A 24,106-nucleotide genomic window follows, 5' to 3' on the forward strand; every position below is an offset into this window, starting at 1 on the left:
ATTTGATATCATGAATGTATTCATTTGGAATGTGCTGTAACAAGATTTTTCCTTAGGGCTCAAGTATCTCAGAGGCTGTAACCAGTCTCAGGTCAATTTTTGAAAACCAGCCACAAACTTTTCTTTATATAGCATCGTATTTTTGCTAACAGTACCTTAACATCATTAAGATTGGAAATATATTTGGGCTTAAATTAAATTTTGTAATCCTTGTTGCATTGCTTTCTTCTCCAGGCTCTTTCAGATTGTATGTAGGTGATGGAAGATGTGGTGAAAGAGAAACACTATTTTAAAATGTTATGAGCAATGCTTAATGAGTAGTTGTTTGCTTTTTTTTTTTTTCTTGCAGCAGTTCCAAATGTTAAGATCACTTCTTTCAATCTTTCCTTTTTGTGCATAGTCATTTTTTAAAAATGATTGATTTGTACCACCCCCCCCAATCCAAACAAACCCTCTTTAATTTAGGAAAAATGCGCTGTCGCTATAAAAATGCGCTATATCCATATAAATTCTTTGTCATCATCTGTATAAAAAGAAGTAAATTACTTGTTTTTACAGACATTGGGACTTGTGCAATAACAGCGATTCCTTTTGAGAAGTCAAAAGTTCTTTTTACTTTGGAAGAGTTGGATGAGTTTACTTTTGTAGATGAAACGGATCAGCAAGCTGTTCCAGATGTAACTCGAATAGGTCCCAGCCAAGAGAGGTGGGGCTGGATAATGTTTGAATGTGGAATTGAAAATTTAACAATAAAAGGTACAGCTACAGTATTGTAATACTACATGATCAATATTATTTACTATTATTGTAATTAATTAATGAAATGCTCTGTTAGGTGTTCCAAGTTTCTAATCTTCATTTTTAATTTAATTTTAAAAGTTACTTAATGTAGGTGGTATTGAATAGTTTACATTTTATGTGAATATACATACTTTACACAATGGATTCTCTAATAGGTAAGCTTGTATAGTTACCTATATAATTAGCTCAGAATGACATGTACTAGTGCAGAGTAACTTTTTAAAGGTTAAAATGTTAGCTTTATTTCAGCCTTAATGATATTTCGGGAGTTTTGTCTATAACATTGAGTTTGTAAAGATAGAAATTGGTAATATAAGTAGTCCTTTGGCCCATGATCCTACAATCAGACCCACAGTAGGGGTCTGCTTGCAGGATTGGAGCCTTGTTTTCCAGAAGGAAGCTCACTCTTATAAAAGAAATAGTCTAAATGTGTTCTGCATCTGAATTGTTCTCTTCAGTAGATTGTGTGTTTAATGTTTCAGTTAGATAGAGGGCATACAAAATTGCTTTGAGGAGATATAAACTTTTCCAAAAATAGGTATTAAATTTACTTGTATCTAAATATATGTGTACAAGGATTAACTAAAGTATGCAGCAAAGTATTTGTGAAAGTAAGAGGAGTTACAAATGTTTTGCATGGGACTTGGGAGTGGAAAATTGACAAAATTCACTATTTTTAAAAGTTTGTGAAAATAGAATAAATGGAACAAACCAAGAGTTTTGTAAACAAATTACTCTAATTTTGTATTTAAAGGTGGAAGACAATCTGGAGCTGTTTTATATAGTACTTTTGGAGTCATGGGTAAATCTAATGCTACGGAGAGGGGTGGATTGCTTGCATCCAACAATTCTTCAGATTCTCCAACTGGTAGTGGTTATAATACTGATGTGTCTGATGATAATCTTCCTTGTGATAGAAGTCCCTCTTCGGACATAAATGGAAATTCAGTTTCCGATGAACAGGTGGGTACATGCCCTTTTAAATTATTCAGATTGGTACTTGTCTCAGGGTTGACTTCTTTTTTAGCAGTTGCTAATGATAGTGCAGAATTATTTTTAGTAGCAGTTTAACAACTTCTGTACTTACTTTGAATTCAAAGTATCTGCTTACATAGCCTACATAGTTAAAATTGCAGTTTTCTGAAGGATGCATCAAAATATGAGCTTGGGAGTCAGTGTGAGGCATGTGTGTTTTTTATTCTTTTTCTCTAGTTAAATGTCATATGCAATTTTATTTTTTGACAGACAGTACATAATATGCTTTTCTGTTAAGCACTTGTTGCCCTCTGAAAACAATTGACCTCTTAACCTTTACCTCTTTTTGTGTAGGATGAAGGAGTTGAATCTGATGATCTGAAAAAAGATCTTCCTCTAATGCCTCCCCCACCTGACTCCTGCAGTATGAAGCTGACAATCAAAGAAATTTGGTTTAGTTTTGCAGCTCCCACTAATGTGCGCTCTCCTGCCCATAAATTTTCAAGGTATACTTCCTTAGACTTAAAAGAAATAAAAGGAGCTGCTCTGTATATTATTAAATCTGGTATATTCTGTGTGCAGCCTCCTTAGTAATTGCTGCTGCTTCTATTATTGGATAATGACAAAACTTTGGGATGTAGATAGATCAGACCAAATCAGTGTCACTGTACTAGGCAACTGCCGGTATAACTGTCATAATTATATAGAGATATATCTAGTTACCTTTTTAAAAAGGGATTAAAAATGACTAAATAGTGAACATGACATAGGAAAAGTGTAGGAAAGAGTAATATTTTCAGAAGTGCTTAAAATTCCATTTTCTAAAGGGATTTAGGCAATTAAGAGCCTAAGGGTACATCTACACTACAGGGGGGAGTCGATTTAAGATACGCAAATTCAGCTACGTGAATAGCGTAGCTGAATTCGGCGTATCGCAGCCGACTTACCCTGTTGTGAGGACGGCGGCAAAATCGACTTCTGCGGCTTCCCGCCGGCGGCTCTTACTACCACCTCCCCTGGTGGAGTAAGAGCGCCGATTCGGGGATCGATCCCCGAGAGGTCGATTTCTACCCGCCGATTCAGGCGGGTAGTATAGACCAGGCCTAAGGCTTGACTACTCGAGGAAGCTAGTGTGGGATAAGCAAGGGTGTGAAGGTAGAGCACATGAACTACTCTGCATTAACACCGCCATGAGCACACTCTTAGTACACACTAAGAGTGTCTTTGTGCACTGTAGCTTAATATACTTCCAAAGTGTATTAAGTTAAAGCAAACGAAGACACACTTAATGTGTAGTAAGTGTATCCACGAGGGGAGCTAGTGTGTGGAGTGGATGGCGTGCACTAGCTACTGTGAGCTTTTTGCCTTTGTAGAGACAAGCCTTTGATGTCATTGAAAGTGGGACTTGAGTTCCTAAGTCACTTTTGAAAATATTCAGGAAAATATTATATTTGCACTGGAAATCACTGAAAAAGCTGGAAATACCAAAGTTGAAGTTGCACATAGTCTCGGGTATAAAATGTTTTTTGACCAGTTTAAGGATAAATACTAATTTTATCCCATCTTGACCTTTTATTGTAATGTGTACTTTTTTTAAATTTATTCTGAGACAGTGAAATGGTTTGAGGGGAGTTTGTTTGAGAGAGAGGAGGGAGGTGTTACATTTTCTTTCCCCTTTCCATCTGTCAAAACTACTTGTACACCCTTGCATGACTCCCATTCCTGTGACCTGTTTTTCACTTTGAAAACCCAGTTACCCTATGCCAGGAAGGAGGGAGAAGAGTAAGAGAGCCTGTAGCAGGAGTGAGAGAAGGGTATTAGTGAGTGTGTTTCTGGCATTTAGAGCCACATATTTAAGTTTGCACCAGTTTTAAATATGAATAATATTGTTCTGTATAGCTTAACATTTTCAAGCCTATAAAGATTGTTTTGTTTCATTTTATAACTATCTAGTTATGTAATATCCAACTCAAACTAATGCATATGGAAACATTACTGATAATTAGTGCTGAACTTGAATTCTGTCTTTTAATATTTAATTTTTCTTCAAATAGGCAACTGAACCTACTGAGCACTGCAACTCCTGCTGTTGGTGCGTGGCTTGTTCCCATTGATCAACTGAAGTCTTCATTAAACAGATTAGAAACTGAAGGAACTCTAAGGATTTGTGCTGTCATGGGCTGCATAATGACAGAGGCATTAGAGGTTGGTGACTCACTGAAAAATAAGGTCAACAGACTTAAAATAAGCACAAGCAACATACCTTCCTTTGGTGTCTGTCTTCTTTAGTGATTTACTTGTAACTGAAATCCAGTGCTTGTTGAACTGGCCACAGATTTCACCCCTTGTGATTTGGACGCAGAACCTAAACTTCCTTGGGAAAAGTTTCTAGCTGTTATGTCTGAGAAGAAAACCTTGGTGATTGTGAACAAAATGGCCCTGATTCTCCTCTCACATTGATGTTAATAAATAGTGTCTCCAGTTGAAGTCAGTGGAGTTACACCATTGTAAAGTAATGGGAAATGAGGAGAATTAAGCCCCATACTAATTGATTTGGTGTCTGCAACAGTGTCTTTGGGAATGTGTGAACTATCCAGTGAATATTTGTGGGCTACAAATTGAAACCTAATGAAAACAATGAATTCTTGCACATGATTTACGTTGTGTCCAGGCAGTGTATTGATCTGTATTTGTTGAATATAGCCAAAGATTTTTTTGGATTGGGGGTGTGGGATGGAAAGGAGTGAACTACTTGCTGGAGCACGGAACTAAAAATTTAAAATTGCTCTCACTGCCTTTTCCTTGCTCCCTCCTACCCATCACCCTCCATATTTTTTAAAAAGGTATTTTCTTGGGTGCCAAAAGCCCCATATGACCTTACCCAGCTGTCAAAATCTTCATTTTTTTTACTGGACAACTTCCGTAAAGTTTAATTAATAGCATACAAAATTCTATGGCAAAGTAAATATTGAAAATATTGGCTTATACAGCTGAAAAACATTCAAAATTTGAGATTTGACTTGAGTTCAAACCCAAATGAACATCACAAGACATACTGTACCAACGGTATTAATTTAATATTTAATTCAGTAAAAATTATTTTCAATTGACTCGATTATGCAGAAATGTCATTTTCCTGACAAATTCAGCATAATTTAGCTGCAGAAATTGGGGGACTTGATGCAGAATTTAGGTTAACTGTGTTGTAGAATACACATGACCCTGATTTTATGCCATAAACTTTCTTTTCTTCTGTTTCATTAAATCAGTCTCATTGGTGGGAAGGTTTTTCAAGGCTTCCTTGTCTGCTATTGCAAGACCTGGCAGGTTAATGCTTGTTACAGTTGCCTATCCCTTTACCTTCCGTGTCATCACATCCTTAAAACTTGAATAAAAAATTTTATACTGCAGGAAACAATGTATAGTATTAGGGTGACTTCTTCTAGAATTAAACGGTTAGAAAATAATTAATTTGTTCAGTTTTTAGGAGGAATTATTAATTTCTGTAATCCATATCAGAAGTTCTAAAATGCAATGTGGTCTCTTATTGTATTTTTTTTCACAGTATAGTATAGCAGATAGTCCGCTCTGTCAATGGAGATGGACATAGAAATATTTCTAAGTAGATTTTCTTTAAATCTTCTGCAACAGTGTGGTATCATTAGAGTTTGACATCACACTGTAAAACAGACTGTAAAAGCCTGTAGCTCATGGTGTCACATTCTGGGATGCAATCCAGACCAATAAGGTTGTATCACTGCCTGCCTGTAATCCTGAGTGCCTTAAATGCTCTGCTGCTGTGGCCAACAGCCTGGACACTGACAGTCAACAGACAAGCGTGCACTGAATGTCTGTGTGCTAAGCAGCTCTGACTAAGCAACTGTTTCCAGCAGCGTGCTTGTTACACCCCAGCCACACTCTGATATACACCAGCTTTGAGTACACCTGGCAAGATGACCCCAACACCCCCCCGACCCAAATTTTCCCCAAACTGTGTGCTCTGCAAGGTTCACCCCTTAAACATTCAGAGGAATAATACAGTTTGTTTGCTCCTCTAAAGAGACAAAATGCTCATCTTATCACTTTAACTGGAGTTAGCAATTTCTTTGATTCAAATTCTGCACTGGGTTGGTTTAGACTGAAAATAACACAAGTTTATTAACGAAAGGAGATAGGATTTTAAGTGAATTAAAGTATAAATGATAGTGTTTAGAAATAAAAGGGAAAGATGCTTTCTAATGGCTAAAATTTAACACAACAAGCTACAGCCTTTGTTCCAGGTAGTTTCCTTACCAGTCTACCTTCCAGCAAGATGGCTGACCACCCTTCTGGTCAGGATTTCCCACAAAGTCCAAAGTGCTCAGTTCCTTAATCATCTTAGGTGAATGGTAACTTAGGGTTCTTTGCCCCTCTCTTTCGTAATCCAGTGAACCTTTGAAATGGATTATTCTGAAGATTACCTCTCAAAGTAAAGTTCATTCAAGCTGTGAGGAAGGATTCATGGAGTCTTCTGGTGGAAATTCCATGTTGGTTTCTTCACCATCTGGTGTTTGCTAAGATGCAAATGAATGGATCTGTTCCTCAATTCTCCTCCCCGTACTGTATTCCTGAGTGGTTATCTCCTCCCCTTGTTAGCTTGATGGTTTTTAAGTAAATACATTCTCATTATCTCTTAATGTATCTTGGAGGAACCATCAAGGTGGCAGAACCACATACCTTCGTCTGAAGTTATCCCAACCTAGCCCTGCTTAGCAGACACACTTTCAGAACGTAATTTCCAATTGGTTTGTAATTTGGAATTTGTTCTCCGTACATATACCAGACAATAATATTAGTGATTGATATTTTATATGACTCTTTTAAAATACAGGTTTTGGCATTAGTGTGTTGCAATACACTCAACTGGTCAGACCAGCTGAAACTCACTACCAGATACCAGAGAGACAAGATGGGTGAGATAATGTCTTTTATTGGACCAACTTTTGATGGTGAAAGAGACAAGCTTTCAAGCTACACAGAGCTCTTTAACAGGTCTTTGTAGCTAGAAAGCTGGTCTTTTTCGCCAACAAAAGTTGGTCCAATAAAAGATATTACCTCATCCATCTTATGTTTCTAATATTCCTGGGACCAATATGGCTACAACAACATTGCAAACAACAGTACCAGATACAAGTGAGCTCCTTGCTCTCTTACATAAGGATGCTGTTAGCTCACACAGAGGTTTATAATATGCATGCATTTTTATATGTATTTACTATAGGGAAAATATATACATGTATAAATATTTATTTCAGAATAAAAGTATGCACTTCCCTTTGAGAAGCAAATACAACAGACTGACTAAAGTGGCTCGTTTCCTACAAGAAAATCCTTCCTGTTTGCTGTGTAATATACTGCATCACTACCTTCATCAGGCAAATTATTCCATCATTGAGGATGCTACCATGGTGAGTTATCCTTTAAAGAAGTAAATAATAGTGTGTACATAATAGTTTTACAATATTGAGGTTATTACAGTTTAGCATGTAAACCTAGTACAGACTGCAGGTGTCTTAATGTAGATAACTGTATAAAAACATTAAAGTGCTTATTAGTTACTATTATATAGGGCTTGAATTTTTTTAGACTACCATTTCTACATTATAGATTAATTGTTTATAGTCTGTTATTTAGCTATTTTATTTATAAATTTTGGGAGACACCGTAAATTTAACATGTGGATTTAACCTCCCTCCCCCCAATAATTTATTGGCCTTTCTATGTCATGTTTCAGTTTTCTTTAAACATTTCCAGTTTTGGACATGGAAGCTGCAGAAATATAAACTCTTGATAAGCTTTTATTCAAGGTCATGTTCTGCATGATCAGAAAATGCTTTGTAACACTGATCTTTTTCAATTTATGTTAAGATGCTATTGTGTGTGTCTGTATTTTTAGAGTGATGGTCTTCCTGCATTAGTGACTTTAAAGAAAGGTCTAGTTGCACTTGCTAGGCAGTGGATGAAATTCATTGTTGTGACACCAGCTTTCAAAGGAGTTAGCTTACATAGACCAGCTCAACCGTTGAAACCACAGACAACTGCACACCATGAGCATGAGGATGGAGTTGGATTAGACAATGGAGGTGGCCTTCAGAGTGACACAAGTGCTGATGGAGCAGAGTTTGAGTTTGATGCAGGTATATTGGTGTTGCAGTTATGCTCTATACAAATGATGTGGGAACAAATAATACTTTTTAGACAACTTTTGTGGTAAAATAGCATAATAACTATGTTTATCTTTTAAGGCTCTGTCTGCACTACCTAACAGTGGCACAGCTGTACCGCTGCAGTTGCACTGCAGTAAGGTCTCCCATGTAGCCACTCTATGCCGGCGGGAGAGAGTTCTTCTACCAGCATAATTAAACCAATCCCAACAAGCAGCAGTAGCTATGTCGGTGGGAGAGTGTCTCCTGCCGACGTAGCGCTGTCCACACCAGCACTTTTGTTGGTGAAACTTATGTTGGTCAGGGGTGTGTTTTTTTCACACCCCTGACTGACAAAAGTTTTACACAAAAGTGCTAGTGCAGACCAAGCCTAATGCTATGGCATCTGATGCTAAAACTCTCTAAATCTGTGGTACTAGCTCAGTCCTCACTTCACCTCAGTGAACTTTGTTTTAACTAGAACTGGGGTTGCCACCTGTCTTGAAAAATTGACATCTGATTTTCTTCCTTGCTCACACTTATTTGATAACATAAAATACTTCAGCTTAATTAGTTGCCTTGTGTGCATTTAACTTGTATTATGTGCTGTCTCTGACATTGTAGACTTATGTCATGCATTTGAATGGTTGTAGCTGTGTGTCTGTCTTCAATAGGTATTTTCCGTGTGTAACGGTTGCGGGGCTCACCCCTGCGCGTCTCCTGCTGGTTGTCTCAGGGAATTATCTCTTTCCAGCACAGAGCGCCCTCTGCAGGCTGGTGCCCCGTGGCCGCTGGCCCCCGTGTCCCACCCGGACCCCGATGCCCTTTGTCTTTGGGGTGCTGCCCCCTGGCAATACCCCCACAGTCTCAGGGTCTCCCCACCCAGGGGAATCCCCAACTCCCTATCCCCACCTGGCCTCAGCCTATGGGCTACTGCCAGTCACCATCTAGCCCCTGGGGCCGACTCCAGTCTGTATAAGCCAGTCATCATAGGCAAGGGAGGTTTTGACCTACTGCCTTTTCCTGCAACCCAGTACCTCCAGGGGCCTTGTACAAGGCCCTGCTGCCTGAGGAGTTGCCGGCCCGGAGCTCCCCAGCTCCTCTGGCCTTTCCCCAGCCCTGCTTCGCTCCAGTGCTTAGGCACTCAGGCAGCTAGGTCCCTCTCCCTCCTCAGCTAGAGGGAGACTGCTTGCTCCTGGCCCACTGCCCTCTTAATAAGGGCCCAGCTGGCCCTTATAAGCCAGCTACATCTGTGGCTGCTTTCCCAATCAGCCCAGCTTTCAGAGCTGCAGCCCTCTCCAGGGCTGCCTTTACCACGGCAGCCCTCCCCAGGGCTGCTTGTACCCTTCCAGGGCCGGAGCGGGGTGACCACCCTGCTACATCGTGACATACAATTTTAAAAGCTGTCTTAGTGTAGTTTCAAAACATGCTTGACAACTGCATTATACTCTTGTATAAATGCCAGCTGGCACATGCTTGGGGTTTTGTTTTTTTAGATTTTGCTTAGATCAGTCTCTCTGCCGTCTGTGTGCCAAAATGCAAAAGCATGGATGTGTACAAGATGGTTTGGGAATAAGAGTACATAATAATAGATATTCTTGGACTTGTTTAACATGTAGTTAATTTGTACAATTGTTACATGGTTCAGCTACAGTCAGTGAACACACAATGCTCCTAGAAGGAACAGCTAACCGTCCTCCACCTGCTGGAGTTTCTTCTGGGCCTGTAACTGGGGCTGAGATCATGAGGAAATTATCCAAGACCCATACTCACAATGATTCTGCTCTGAAAATAAAGGTAAGTTTATACTGTAACTTGGAAGATATGGGGGGAGAGAAGTTTTTTGTTTGCAATCTATTTTAAATTTGATTTTATGTCCCCAAAATAATTTTCACCTGGATTAAACACTAACCAATATAATGCATACTATGCAATTGAGCCATGTTCATTACACTGTAGAAAAGAGTTACATTATTTAATCACTGTCGTTTTCTTCTCTCCTCCGCTTTTCTTCCCCCCCCCCCCCCCAGCAGTTAACTCTAGGTCCCCACTTTCAAAAATAGACCATTAAATTGTGGATTCCAAAATGTATGGGTGCACACGAGTAATATTTAGGATAAAATATGTGGTTGTGTGCACAAATTGGAAATTTTTGGCTAGAACGTGCAATTTAGGAATATGATATATAAAGTCTGCTGTCACTGATGGTATTATACTGCAGAACCCTATCACATTTTCTGCAAATAAATAATCTGGATATTCTTAGAAAGAGTTCCTCCTTGATTTTGGTTCCAGTGATGGTATTAGCTAAAAGCAACTCTTGTTCTGAGGATAATAGTAAAAAGTTTGTTCTCATGGTACTCTGATTGTAGCCTCAATGCTAGTATTGTCTTCTAACTTTAACAGTAGTAAGAGTTCTCCACATGATTATTGCGACAAATCACCCTTAAATTAATGGGATATAGTTTTGTAGATGGACTCTGATTGTGGGAGGTAAGATGAAATCATTTACGGAAAAGGGATATCCACAAACTGATGGTTTATGTGTGTGTGTATGTATATATATATATATATACAAACAAACAAAATTAAGTTTTAAAGAACGTGGAGAATTCAAACTCCCCACCCACAAATGTTCTAATTTAACCCCCATTGTCACAGAAGCTCTGGCAGTGAAGAAGGAGAGGTCTGTATTACTACTGTGAACAGGTTAAGCCATATGCACAGTGGCATAGTAATGGTAGCATAGAGAGTGTTCTTCATGGTGGTTCTTTGAGTAGTGTATCTAAGGGTGTTCCACATCAGGTGCACATGAACCTTCAATTGGAGATTTTTGGAAACTGTGCTCCATGGTGCTGGAGTTCGCTCCCTCCCCTTCTTGTCTTTCAGTCAGCCAGCATTGCAATCGCCAGTTCTCTCCTCCTCCCTGCCCCCCAGTCTTTTTTTTTTTTTTTTTGAGGACCCCATAAGCGGTGCGCTGGGAGGAAGGGCTCATTCGCTCATTGTCCACTAGCTAAACCTAGTTTCTGACACACGGCTTTTGGTTCACTGGTTTCCAGTTCGGTATTTCTCTTGTTTACCAAAAATAATCTTAACACAGTCCTTGAATTATATCAGCAGGCCTTTTTGTTTGCACTAGTTTAGTTTTTCTTGTTTTTGCACCTTTTCTTGTCAGCATTTGTTATAAGATATTGTGACATTTTTATGAATTTTCACTTAAGTTTTACAGCTGAGCTCACAATTAGGGTAAATTTGTAGGCCCCATTATTACAACACCGCTATTTGTCCTCCTTCCTTTCTGCTTTGGAGTTTCATCTTACGGAACTTCGGAGTAAAGAAGGAACTGAGGGAGGTTCATCTGTGCAGCTCTATATCGCCTTGGTAAGGAGTACGAGGATATCTGGAGCATATACATGGACTGAATGGGCACAGCTATTGAAAATCTCTGATCACAGATGCATGGGGCACATACACACCTGAAATTCAGCACTCATAGTGAAACACATCTCGAATAACTCTAGTATTGCACAGGCTGACTAACATCTCCTGCTGTGATTTGAGTTACTTTGAGAACATAGCATTGATATGGAACTTTTTATCTTAAAAGTAATGTACAAACCTGAATTAAAAGTTACTTTTCTGATGTATGGTAAAGCTATGATATGTTTTATATAATTAACTTTCTGGTCTCAACTGTTACAAGATCTCATGCATTAGGTCCAGTTATGGACAAGAGGAATGTGATTTTAGGCATCATTACCTAATGATTCCATGTTTGATAAAGTGTCATTCAGTAATAGTAAAGCGTGCCTGCTTTGGGAAACTATTCTACAAATCGTTTTTAGAAAAGTAATTCTAAGGGAAAAAGTCTTAATTTTACTTTTACTGTTTGGGTAAAGTTCTGGAGATTCTTTAAACCACCTGTTTATGCTTCAGCACCTTAGACAGCCTGAAGCTTTTTTTAATGATGCTTTTGCAACAAAAATGATGCTTCTAGGCCTGCATTTTTCCAGATTGACTATTAGAAACAAATATAATTGCAGTTTAGATGGGTATTCAGCAGTTTTTGCTGTGTCTTCCACAAACTTCCTTTAGTTAAATTCAACACTGGTTACCTACCCATGATTCCAGGTGCTAAAAGTTTACATACTTTGCTTTTTAATTAAGGTGTCTCACACACAAAATCATAGCACTTTTTTCATCTTTGGAGTGCAGGATAACTAATAATTCTACACCACACGCTTGTGAGGTGGGGCAAGTACAAATTGTGGAAAGAGGATGTAACTTGTCTAAGACTGCCAAAAGAGTTAGTATCAGAGCCAGATTATGATCCCTGAGTTTCTGGATTCTGGTCTTGTGTTCAGGCTTAATAAAGTGTTCATAGCACTTAATAATTACTTTATTTTGATTTTGTTATATGTACATAGATTACTTAGCATTTAGTGTTTCGTGTTTTGTGTGTGAAAGGGTATACATCCTTACCAATCCTTGAGCTATACTAGTGGGGACACAGCCACGGATTCACCAGTGCATGTTGGCCGTTCTGGAATGCCAGTCAAGGAAAGTCCGAGAAAGGAGAGCCTACTCAGCTATCTTACCGGAAGTTTTCCTAGTTTGCATAATCTTCTTGAAGGGACTCCTCAAAGAAGTACTACAGCAGTTAAAAGTAGTTCTTTAACAAGAACAGGTACTGTACATGCTATGTCTTTGGATTTTTTCAGCTTAATTTATGAATCATCAAAAAAGAAGCAATGCTTTCCCAAAGGAGTTAGGATATTTATCTTCTGACTTTCTAAAGAAGCAGTAAGGTTATTAAAGCAGTGCCTAGTGGTGACAGCTATATTTTAGTCCCCCCCATCCCGCATATCTTTACATTCTTATAACGTTATGAAAAAATAGAATTTTGAACTGAAATTTTGCATGTCTGGTCTCTTTCCAAGAATGGTATTTTCTGTGTGTGTGTGTGTGTGTGTGTGTGTGTGTGTGTGTGTGTGTATACATACAATCATTCAAACAACAGAACTGAGAAACTTTGTATATGACTCCTCTTGAGAAGTGTGTCCAATATGAAGGTCCCTAATCAGGGACTAGATTAATAGATTATAAAGACAGAAGGGACCACTGTGATCATCAAGTCTGACCTCTTGCATAACATGGACCATAGGCCTTCCCTGATATGCCTCAGTTCAAACAGGTGGTAAATCTTTTAGGGAAAAAAATCTAATCTTAATTTAAAAATTGCTTGTGATAGAGAATCCACCACAACCCTTGGTAAATTGTTCCAATGGTTAATTATCCTCACTGTTAAAATTTGTGCTTTATTTCCTGTCTAAATTTGTCTAGCTTCAACTTCCATCCATTGTATCTTGGACTAGCACTAGGGCTGCTGCTCACCTTCTTGCCTTCTGTCCCTCCCCGTCAGTCAGCTGCTCTGTTTCTTTTTTGCTCACTTGGGGCTTGTCTACGCTACCACTTAAGCAACATAACTTATATTGACTTAAGGGTGTGAAAAAGCCACCCCCTGAGCGACGTAAATTACATGGACTTAAAGTGGTGTCTACACCATGCTATGTCAGTGGGAGAGCCTCTCATTGATGTGGAGTAATGATGCTGATGGGAGAGCGTTCTCCCATCGGCATAGTGCATCTTCACCAGACACGCTACAGCGGGCTCAGCTGCATTGATGCAGCTGTGCTGATGGACTGCGGTAGTATAGACTAGCCCTTGTTCTCTCCTCCTTTGTCTCTGCTGCCTCTACATAGTGTCTCTGTCACCAGGAATGGCTGATCTGAAGGGGAGCTGAACACATATGTTGTTTAGCAACTCGGTGATTTTGAAGAAATCTGCCTACATGAGCACCTCACAAAATGAAGATCTCAGTTTTAAATGCTAACACTTCCCTTTAGCTCTGCTTTAAAAAAAAATGCCCAAAGCCAAAAAGCAAAATAAATATGTAAAAATGCATCATTAAAGTTGTTAATTTTAAAGTAAGAGTCTGGAAGTACATAACATTAATTCTCACTGCACATCCTGTAATTTGAAAATTAGTATCAAAACATATACTATAAATCTGTGGTTTCAGTGGAAAAGCAGAAATAAAAAAATTAAAACAATACCATACTGAGCAGGGCTTTGGAGCAGAGCGTGGAGCAGCTCCAGAGCAGTGCAGCTGCAGGTTTCTGCCTGGAACTGGAGCGGAGCCGGAGCACAGCTCCAAAGCCCTGGTACTGAGAAGATTAACTTTGTATTTCCTGACTCTCTGCTTGTTACCATTCCTGTTGTTTTTATGGTAGCAGTTGGAGGCTCTGAACAGGACTGAGGCCTTCATGTACTAGGTGCTTTACAGTAGTAAGATCTTGTAAGGTCTTCATGTTGCTTGTCTTTGATCACACCTACTCTGAAGTATGGAAGGTTGGGGGAGAAGATGACAACCAAATAATTACAATTTTTTAAAAAAAGCTTTCATTTTATATATTCTTACTAGTGTGTGTGTGTGTGTGTGTGTGTGTACACAGCATTTTGGAATGAGCCTTCAAGCCCATTTTGACATATTGGGGTTAGTGGGGCTTGTGCTAGTGCTCTAAAAATAGCTGTATGGAAAGCACTTTGAAGTTGCAGCTTGGGCTGGAGCTCAGGCTCTGAAGCCTAGGGTTGGGGTGGATTTCCCCAGCACCAGTAGTTTGCAAGAGTGCTGTCTGACTATTTTTTTATACCTTTCTGGAATATCCCTTGAGGAATTCCTATATATCGGAATAAGCTAACAGTAAAGGTACCTCACCTGTTTTCCATTATCAAGATACCTATGTTGTGTACCAATTTTACACCGTAATTTTGGTGTTGTGGTCTTTAAAACTTTACTGATTTATTAATACAGGAAATACTGTGGCCACCGACATGTTATCTGAACATCCTTTGTTGTCTGAACCATCATCTGTGAGTTTCTATAACTGGATGTCAAATGCTGTTGGCAACAGAGGAGGTGTAGTGCAAGAGTCTCCCAACACCAAATCTGGACACAATAGCCTTCCAACAGGTATTGTTAACTATGATTGGACTTCAAAGATATTGCATAGTTATCAGTTTTCCCTGAGTTATGCAATTCCTTGCATTCTGGTGCTGGGTATTTGATTTGCATGATCAGTCTATTTCCTATCTTTCCTTACCATATGCTAATTTTTATTGTTCCTCCTCTATAAAATGGGGTTAGTAATACTTCTTTATATCAAAGAAGTGGTGGTAGCATAAATGCATTAGTGTATTTGTAGCACTTAAATATTACAATGATGGATGTCATAAAACAGCCTTTACATAATATGCAAATCTCTGTATTCTGGCTTCTGTCCAGACTGGCTCTTTATTCAGCATTTTCAAGCTGCATGTCATCCAAACATGGTTCCCTCAAAGTCTCACTTCTGAAAAACTCCCTCAGAGTCTCAAACTCCGAAAAAAATATGCATGAAAGAAAACAAGATAACTCCTAAAGGAAAGAAGGCAGAGTTGTCGAACTGCTGAAAGATAGCTTAAAAAAAAAAAAAAGCCTGAAAACCCTTTATTTCCTTTCTTCAGGCTCAGTTCTGCTCCCAAGGAATTAATGGGAAACTTTCAAATGTCAGGGTGTTGCAGACCTTTCTTTTCATACTTTCTTCTTCTGTCAGCAAGGCTCTTGTCTGCACGATAAAGTTCTTATTTTTGTGTATATGTTAGTTTACACAGGAAAAACAGATCCTCTTTCTCCCTGTTCAGTTTTGAAGCTAAATATAACCAAACATATTTCTTCTGTTTTGAGAAAGACGAGCTTTAACCTGAAGGAAAGGTAGTGAGAGGACATGAGAGGGAATGAAGGCGGGAAAAAGAAAGGAGAGATGGGATTGAAGGATTAAAAAATGTGCTAAAACACATTAAACAAGATAATTTACAGCAGATTACTGGTCTTTCCATAGTCCTTTTGTAATCCTTCCCTTGTTCATAATCTTCAAATGTGAATATTTTAATTTTCAGTTTTTCTATTAATAATTTGAAGGTTCCTCCTTTTTTAATTTATTAACTGTCCTTTAGCCTCTCTTTGTTAATCTCAGAATATAATTATTACCTTGTAATTATGTTATGGTTGAACAAATACGTGGCCCAATCCTGCAAACACATTGTGAGTGCTTAACATTACATGTGCGTGAAGGTGTTCACCCACTATGACTCTGATTCTGTAACCTGTTAAATCTGTAATCTGCTATTCTGTGAAAAGAACCACAAAGTAGGAATGTTGTGAACTTGATTTTAAAAGATCTTTGTTAAACAGTTGCTTTAGTTGTATAGTATTTAATAGCATGAGTTTATTTAGAATCCTAGAATATCAGGATTGGAAGGGACCTTAGGAGGTCATCTAGTCCAACCCCCTGCTCAAAGCAGGACCAATCCCCAACTAAATCATCCCAGCCAGGGCTTTGTCAAGCCTGACCTTAAAAACCTCTAAGGAAGTATATTCCACCACCTCCCTAGGTAACTCATTCCAGTGCTTCACCACCCTCCTAGTGAAAAAGTTTTTCCTAATATCCAACCTAAACCTCCCCCACTGCAACTTGAGACCATTACTCCTTGTTCTGTCATCTGGTACCACTGAGAACAGTCTAGATCAGTGGTTCCCAAACTTTAACAACCTGTGAACCCCTTTCAATAAAATGTCAAGTCTCGCGAACCACCTCCTAAAAATGAACATTTCCAGGGATTTTCTCCTTTACCTGAGTATAAATTATAAAAGCAGTGATCTTGGAAATATAAAATTTGTTTTTATGACATGTTTATTACCCACTATTTATTATTAATTATTTATCATTACAGTATTTTATTACATTATGAAAAGGGCCACTCTCTTCCAAGATCTCACTTTCGTAGCTTGTATCACTTTGAATGAGCCTGTTATAAGACAAGGATCCTATGTTTCATCAAGGATTATCAGATGTGAAACAGCATGAAAGTATTTAAGAAGCCACCTCAAAGAGTTCCTCCTACACAAGCATTCAGGTCTTGAGCAGTCCAGGCAAACACCACATGTTACAACAAAGCTTAAATTTGTTCTTCATAATACTTTTAAAAACAACACTAGCTGCCTATTTAATTTTAATAACAGCAAAAAATATCCACCTCCCCTTTCCCATTTCTTATAAGGAGTCTTGAAGTTTAAATCTCCAATAGATATGCTTGCTTTGATCTGCTTAGCTCTTGGAAGTCTAGGGGCTCTGGGCTGCTGGGCCCATGCTGCCCGGGGTCCCTAGGGACAGCTCTGGCTGCCATTAAGGAATTTTTTCTCAAGAACCCCCTGTAACATTTCGTGAACCCCCAGGGGTTCACGAACCCCAGTTTGGGAACCACTGGTCTAGATCCATCCTCTTTGGAATCCTCTTTCAAGTAATTGAAAGCAGCTATCAAATCCCCCCTCATTCTTCTCTTCTGCAGACTAAACAATCCCAGTTCCCTCAGCCTCTCCTCATAAGTCATGTGCTCCAGCCCCCTAATCATTTTTGTTGCCCTCCTCTGGACTCTTTCCAATTTTTCCACATCCTTCTTGTAGTGTGGGGCCCAAAACTGGACAGTACTCCAGATGAGGCCTCACCAATGTTGAATTGAGGGGAATGATCACATCCCTCGATCTGCTGGCAATGCCCCTACTTATACAGCCCAAAATGCTGTTAGCCTTCTTGGCCACAAGGTCACACTGTTGATTCATATCCCGCTTCTCGTCCACTGTAACCCCTAGGTGCTTTTCTGCAGAACTGCTGCCTAGCCATTCGGTCCCTAGTTTGTAGCAGTGCATGGGATTCTTCTGACTCTGCAATTGTCCTTGTTGAACCTCATCAGATTTCTTTTGGCCCAATCCTCTAATTTGTCTAGGTCCCTCCAGCATATCTACCTCTCCTCCCAGTTTAGTGTCCTCTGCAAGCTTGCTGAGGGTGCAGTCCACGCCATCCTCCAGATCATTAATGAAGATATTGAACAAAACCGGCTCCAGGACCAACCCTTGGGGCACTCTGCTTGATACCGGCTGCCAACTAGACATGGAGCCATTGATCACTACCCATTGAGCCCGACGATCTAGCCAGCTTTCTATCCACCTTATAGTCCATTCATCCAGCCCATACTTCTTTAACTTGCCGGCAAGAATACTGTGGGAGACCATATCAAAAGCTTTGCTAAAGTCAAGGAATAACATGTCCACTGTTTTCCCCTCATTTGTTTAATTAAACCACAATAATTTGGTCACCAATTCAGGTTCCTGAAATTGCTGTAGATATAATTCTATGGCCCAGAGACATGGCTCTATCAAAATTTTCCTCTGTAAAAGGTTTGTGGTGATATCTACAATTATACCATTACATGCAGCATATATGGATAGAAAAGAGTAATTTAGTTAGTGAATCTTGCTTAAATAAAATGCATGTTATTGGGGATAATAATGAGCAGTGGTGTAAGTTTTGAATTCAAAACTAAAAGCATGCATGTGTGGCAGTGCTAAGGATCATTATCCTTCTGTGGAATGTGTAGCTAAATATTTTTTGACTGTTTAAAACTAGCACATATTAATGCAGTTTACAATAATGCCATATTTTAAAAAATACAAATATTATTGTGGGCTTTTAATAGGAGTTAGATGGTTGAAATTCAAATTAGTCAGTTTTTCTTTGTTTGTCCACATGTATTCTAGTCTTGGTGTACATGTGCATGAGAGCAGATTCATTTGGCCAGCAGTGTTCTGGTGCCGAAGATGTCCTTTCTCCTTCATGGGCATCAGACTGGGAGTCAGGTAGAGACTTTGAGCAGGAGAAGGGATGGTTCTCACAAGAAACAGGCTCCCTGGTATTTTGCCCCCTTCCATGCTTGGTAGATTCACCATTGTCTATTAAGGGAGGGATTGTTAAAGCCTGTAAAAGACTTGTGGCACACTCTAGCATCAATACCTGCCATTTCCTAGAGGGTAAATAGACAGTACCAAGTTCTTCCCAAGGGCTTTGTGTACTTTTATTCACATCCACTTGTCATAGTGGCTATTCAGGGAAGACCCAAGCAACCAGGGCCTCCTCATACAACACCAAGGGAAGAGGTCTGTTAAAAGACTGGATCTCTTTGGCAGAAAAGTCTACTCCTCTGCTGGTCTCCAGATGGACATTACCAAATAATTATATTTTGCGAGAAACACCTAGTATCTACCTTAGGACAAATGGTCTGTTAATAAGGACATCAACAAGAATACAGGGAAGAATTACAATCTGTCATGCTTGCTGATATCTTGACCTTCACTGAATACTGTTTTGGATGTATCCACATACACCATTGCAACATATGTGGTGATAAAGAGATCCTCCTAGCTCCAATAATCAAACATCTAGGCACGTCCAAACCAAAACAGAGGCTCTTCCATTCAAGGGCTGTGATCTCTTCAACTCATAGACCAACAAGGCCCTCCACTCATTAAGGACTCTAGAGCCACTTTGTATTCTCTTGTATATGTCAGCCCTAAAGAGAAAATCAGCTAGACCTCAAATTTTCATACTGTATCCCTGTAGTGCACACTGTAAGGCACTGGATCCACCAACGGAGAAGAACAGGTTCAAACACAGATGACCTCTTCAGCTGTGGTGTACTCGACTTCTTCCTCTCAACATCAGGTTTTTCACCAGTCTAGAGGTTGGTGAAAGTGTGGGAAATGCTTTTCCCCCCCTTCTTCTTCTTCTTGGTGGAATCTCCTTCCTTAGAGGTTTTTAACGTCAGGCTTGACAAAGCCCTGGCTGGAATGATTTAGTTGGGGATTGGTCCTGCTTTGAGCAGGGGGTTGGACTAGATGACCTCCTGAGGTCCCTTCCAACCCTGATATTCTATGATTCTTCCAGGAAGCCTAGAACTGGGTTCACTATGGATAAGTGGATCTGACATTATCAGAAATGGGTATTGCATACAATTTCAGTCCTTTCCTACCCCCCTACCATCTTCCTAATTCTTATTCAGGGACTCTTCTCATGAAATACTATTGAAGCAATGGTGGACTCTCTCCTGTATCTTGGAGTAGTGGAAGGGATGCCCTAAGAGTTCAGAGGCAGGGGTTTTTATTTCTATTATATTCTCATCCCAAAGAAGGAAGGGAATTAGTGTTCCCATTCTGGACTTTTGAAGTCTCAAAAGCATACTTCAGAGTCACAGGACATACCTCAGATTTCTGGTAGGAACATCTCTCACTACCAGTACAGGATTCTGCCCTTTCGTCTTTCCACTCCACAGTGTGTTCACTACATACTTGGTAGTCATACAGTTCACTTAAGGGAAAATGGTGTTCAGTTCTATCTATATCCTGCAGACAGGTTGATCTGGGGTCTACCGGTAGGTAAACTACTCAGTTCAAGTAAACTTAGCTCTTTGCCACACTGGACCTCAAAGTCAACAGAAAGAATCTGCACTTACTCTGACTAAAAAGACAGAGTTTATAGGAGCTGTGTTAGATTCCAGGTCAGTAAAACCTTATCTTCAAGATTTCAAGGTTTCAAGAAAGATTCTAAACCATAGGGAACCTGATGAACCATCTTCTAACTCACAGAAGAACATCAGTAAGAGAATGCTGCATGCTTCTGGGACGTATGGCGTCACCTACGTTATGTAGTTTGCCAGTCTTGACCTGTGCTCCATGCAAGTGTGGTTGAAATCAGTGTAACTGCCCACCACATAGGCCTATTGATTGTGGTCCTGCAACAAGCATTGTACTCATCAAACTAGTGCATGAGTCATTAGTGCAAGGGAGTACTTGTCTCTGCATCTCTACCTAACAAGACTAGTGATCAGTCCCTTTGCGCTGAGGTGGGTTCTAAACCACATTCAAACACAGGGCCTGTATTACCCTCCAGAAACTGGTCTATACATTTCCTGGAACTCAGAGCTATCCACCTGCATACAAAACATTCCTGTTTCTGCTCTAGATCTTCACAATCTGAGTATTAACGAATAATACTACAGATCTGCATCATGTCAACAAACATGTAATTTCTGTTCTATCAGAAGGCCATTCAACTCTGGAATTGGTGTATTCTTCGCTGTCCATGTATTTTCCAGGACCCACATTCAGAATTCACTAGCAGATCACTTCAGCTGACCGTTCTCAGACAACCTTGAGTGATCAGCCAAGGATCCAGTATCACAGAACGTCTCCTGCAAGTGAGGAGACCCATCAATAGACTTATTTGCCATAGTCCAGAACAAGAAATGCCAAGTGTTCTGCTCCACAGAGTGCTGCAGTCTAGGCTGCCTGTCAGATGCCTTTCTCATCCCTTGGATGCTGGGACCTGGACACAGTTTTGTTACCACACAGCCTTTGTGTTGGCCGGCTGATGTTCACCAAAGAAGCAGTTCAGAAAATACTGCTCCTAAGAAAGAAAGAGCCTCAATCAGACTGACTTATAAACCTAATAGGAAGAAATTTTCTGTTTGGGCATCTCAGAAGCAGCTGCTTTTTTGACAACACCCATTTCAGTAGTATTTACTAGCTGTGAAACAATCTGGACTTTCTATTAGTTTCATAAGGGTACACCGGACAGCAATATCTGCACATCATCCTTCTATACAGGGCCACAGTATGAATTCTTAACCTACAGTGGCTGGAATCATTAAGGGCTTTCCTTCAGTTCAGAAGTCCTGTTCCCTTTTGAGACCTTTATATACTATTAGTAGAGTTGATGGGATGCCCTCCTTTGATTCCTTACCAGCCTGTACCACCTTATTAGTGAAGACTGCCTTTTCAGTAGTTGTTCCGTCTCCTGGTAGCATAGGGGAGATTCAGGCCCTCATGGTGAGTCAGTCCCCATCATGCAGTGTTTCATAAAGACTGGGTCTGGTCCCACCCAAAGTCCTGAAATGGCATTCCTAAGTGCTCTGGGGAGATACGCAGGGCTGTCAATTAGCCCCTCTTCCTTCCAGCTTGAGTCAGGAAAATCTGCCAATGAGTCCCCACCCTCTGACCTGCAGGAGTGGGAACCTAAAGGGAAGGATTCTGAGAGAGGAATTTGTAGAGGGCTCAAGGCCCTTCGCAAGGCTAGCCACAAAAGACCCCACCTAGGGCATACCCAGATGGCCACTCCTGCAAAGTGTGTACATGTGTACACACACACACACACACACACACACACACACACACACACACACACACACACACACACACACATCAACTGCCTTCCTCCCCTCCCCCCTAAAAAGGTAAGAAAACCTAAAGGATGGTTGCCTCTGCTTCAGACACTTCCTCCTTTTACTGAGGAAGGAATGATATCAGCTTCTGATTCTCAGCAGGACACGAACAAAATGCCAGAAAGGTTTTGTCCCTCCTTGAAAAGTTTGAAAAGTGTGCAAAAAAGTTGGTAGTATCTAGGTTCCAGTTCACACGTGAGCAGGCCCTCAAGGACAAGCTTCAGAGCAAATATTTCCCTTCTAAACCTTCTCCCCTGGCAGCAGTTCCCCTGTATCTATCATGCAAGGAAGTAATCAGGGATGAGTGCCAATCCCTTGAAAAAATTAAACACATTCATAGGCATGTTCTCAGATTCTACAAACTGCCAGAGTCAAAGAATGCTCTCAGAGATGTGTCTAAGGTCGATGTAGCATCTGTAGCAAAGGATATGGTTATTCCATTCAAAAGGACTTCTTTCTCCAAGTATCTAACTGATAGGAAAGTGGAAGCCTCCCATGAAAGGGGAACTGAAGCAAAAGGCAAACTAGCTCAGGCATTGCAATGTCAGCAACTGGGAATTGTGCCTTATCTGAAAGTCTTCAACCCAATTGCACATGCGCTGGTCAACCTGTTTGCCAATAGGAAGAAATGATTCACCAGGGAAGCAGACCCCAAGTCTGTGGGGACAGATGATGTGTCACATAAATGGCTTCAAGTACCTGCTCTTCCCTCTCAGAGGGATAAGGGATTTCAGCCAAGCACCTTATCATGCCAGGTATCAGTAGTGCACTGCTTGCAGGATCTTTGGTCTCCCTGGCTGAGAACCCTCATGTATCTTATGTTCTTCAGAGCAGTTAGACTGGCCAGACCAGTGGTCAGATGGATCTTCCCTAAGTAAGACCTACTACTGATGTTGAAAGCCCCAACAACCCGTGCTTCCAAACATCACTTGGTTGATGGGTTGGAGTGTGAAGATGCTCTTCCCCTTCTTGGTTAGATAGACCCCCTTCTCTTCCCAGAAGTCCTCCCTAGAACAGCCAGGACAAAGAAGCCAAAGCCCTCCGATCAACACCATCTACACAGCCATGCATTCATCTCCAGGATGTGCATGTCCCTGCCTGGAACCTTACCCTCAACTGGGCGGTTAGGCAAGAACACCACTTGCATCCTCTACACCTTCAGTCTCGCTCCAAGAGTCTTGTAGTCACAGCTGATCTGTTAAGGGTCATGGCTAAGCAGCATGGGGTAGTGATGAGAGGGACGGATTAACCTTGGCAACCTGTAATATCTCTTATGCAGGGTCCAGGCAGGTAGCTCACCTCCCAGGACATTGTGTCACATTGGTAAATGTATGCCTCCATCTCCCTCAGAAGGGACTTTCCTACAACCACCACTTTATATCCCCTTCTTGGGCACCAGTGGCCATGAGACACACAGCTTTGGCGGCAGGTGTCTTCTCCTCCTCCGCCATTGGCAGGGTCTTCTCCTTTCCTCCTGTAGCCAGTACAGCATACTGATTCTTGACCTCGAATTGACAGAGGATCTGGTTCTGGGGTGGGGGTTGAGGGGTGCACTGTTTAATGCCCAGGGTAGCCAACAGCCGTCTCCTGCCTTTAAAGCAGGTGTTGTTTTTTTTCCCCTCTGGTGATGCTGAAGTCATTTGTAATCAGCTATCATCCTCCATCCCAGATGCTTCCAAGTGTGTTCTGTCGATGAAGTCCTAGTGCTCCCGGGTACTATGCAAATGAGTCACCCCCTCCTGTAGCTCTCTTGTTTGTTGAGGGACCCCAACAACAGATGCTTCTCTTACTGGGTGGTTCCCCGTGCCTGGCTTTCTTCAGAAGGAACGTGCAGTCTACATTCCCAGCAAGTCAAGACCAGGACCTGGGTAGAAGCCATCAGGGCCCTTACAGGTGCAGGCAGAAGAAGAGCTAGCAGTGCTGCTGGCGAGGTGCAGTTT

General features: G+C 40.6%; 1 protein-coding gene across 25 annotated transcripts in view; it reads left to right on the top strand.

Moving 5' to 3' along the window:
- Positions 1-24,106, top strand: part of BLTP1 (bridge-like lipid transfer protein family member 1) — a 241,267-nt gene that overhangs the window by 134,184 nt on the left and 82,977 nt on the right. For all 25 annotated transcript variants that reach the window (XM_042860071.2, XM_065596329.1, XM_065596316.1 and 22 more), the window contains 9 exons: positions 559-756; positions 1,556-1,764; positions 2,131-2,282; positions 3,831-3,981; positions 7,071-7,223; positions 7,712-7,952; positions 9,607-9,755; positions 12,426-12,645; positions 14,833-14,991. In XM_042860071.2, the coding sequence (XP_042716005.2) occupies positions 559-756; positions 1,556-1,764; positions 2,131-2,282; positions 3,831-3,981; positions 7,071-7,223; positions 7,712-7,952; positions 9,607-9,755; positions 12,426-12,645; positions 14,833-14,991 (1,632 nt within the window). The remainder of the gene's footprint in view (positions 1-558; positions 757-1,555; positions 1,765-2,130; positions 2,283-3,830; positions 3,982-7,070; positions 7,224-7,711; positions 7,953-9,606; positions 9,756-12,425; positions 12,646-14,832; positions 14,992-24,106) is intronic.

The sequence above is a fragment of the Chrysemys picta genome, chromosome 5, assembly GCF_011386835.1.
Source record: "Chrysemys picta bellii isolate R12L10 chromosome 5, ASM1138683v2, whole genome shotgun sequence".
Lineage (NCBI taxonomy): Eukaryota > Metazoa > Chordata > Testudines > Emydidae > Chrysemys > Chrysemys picta.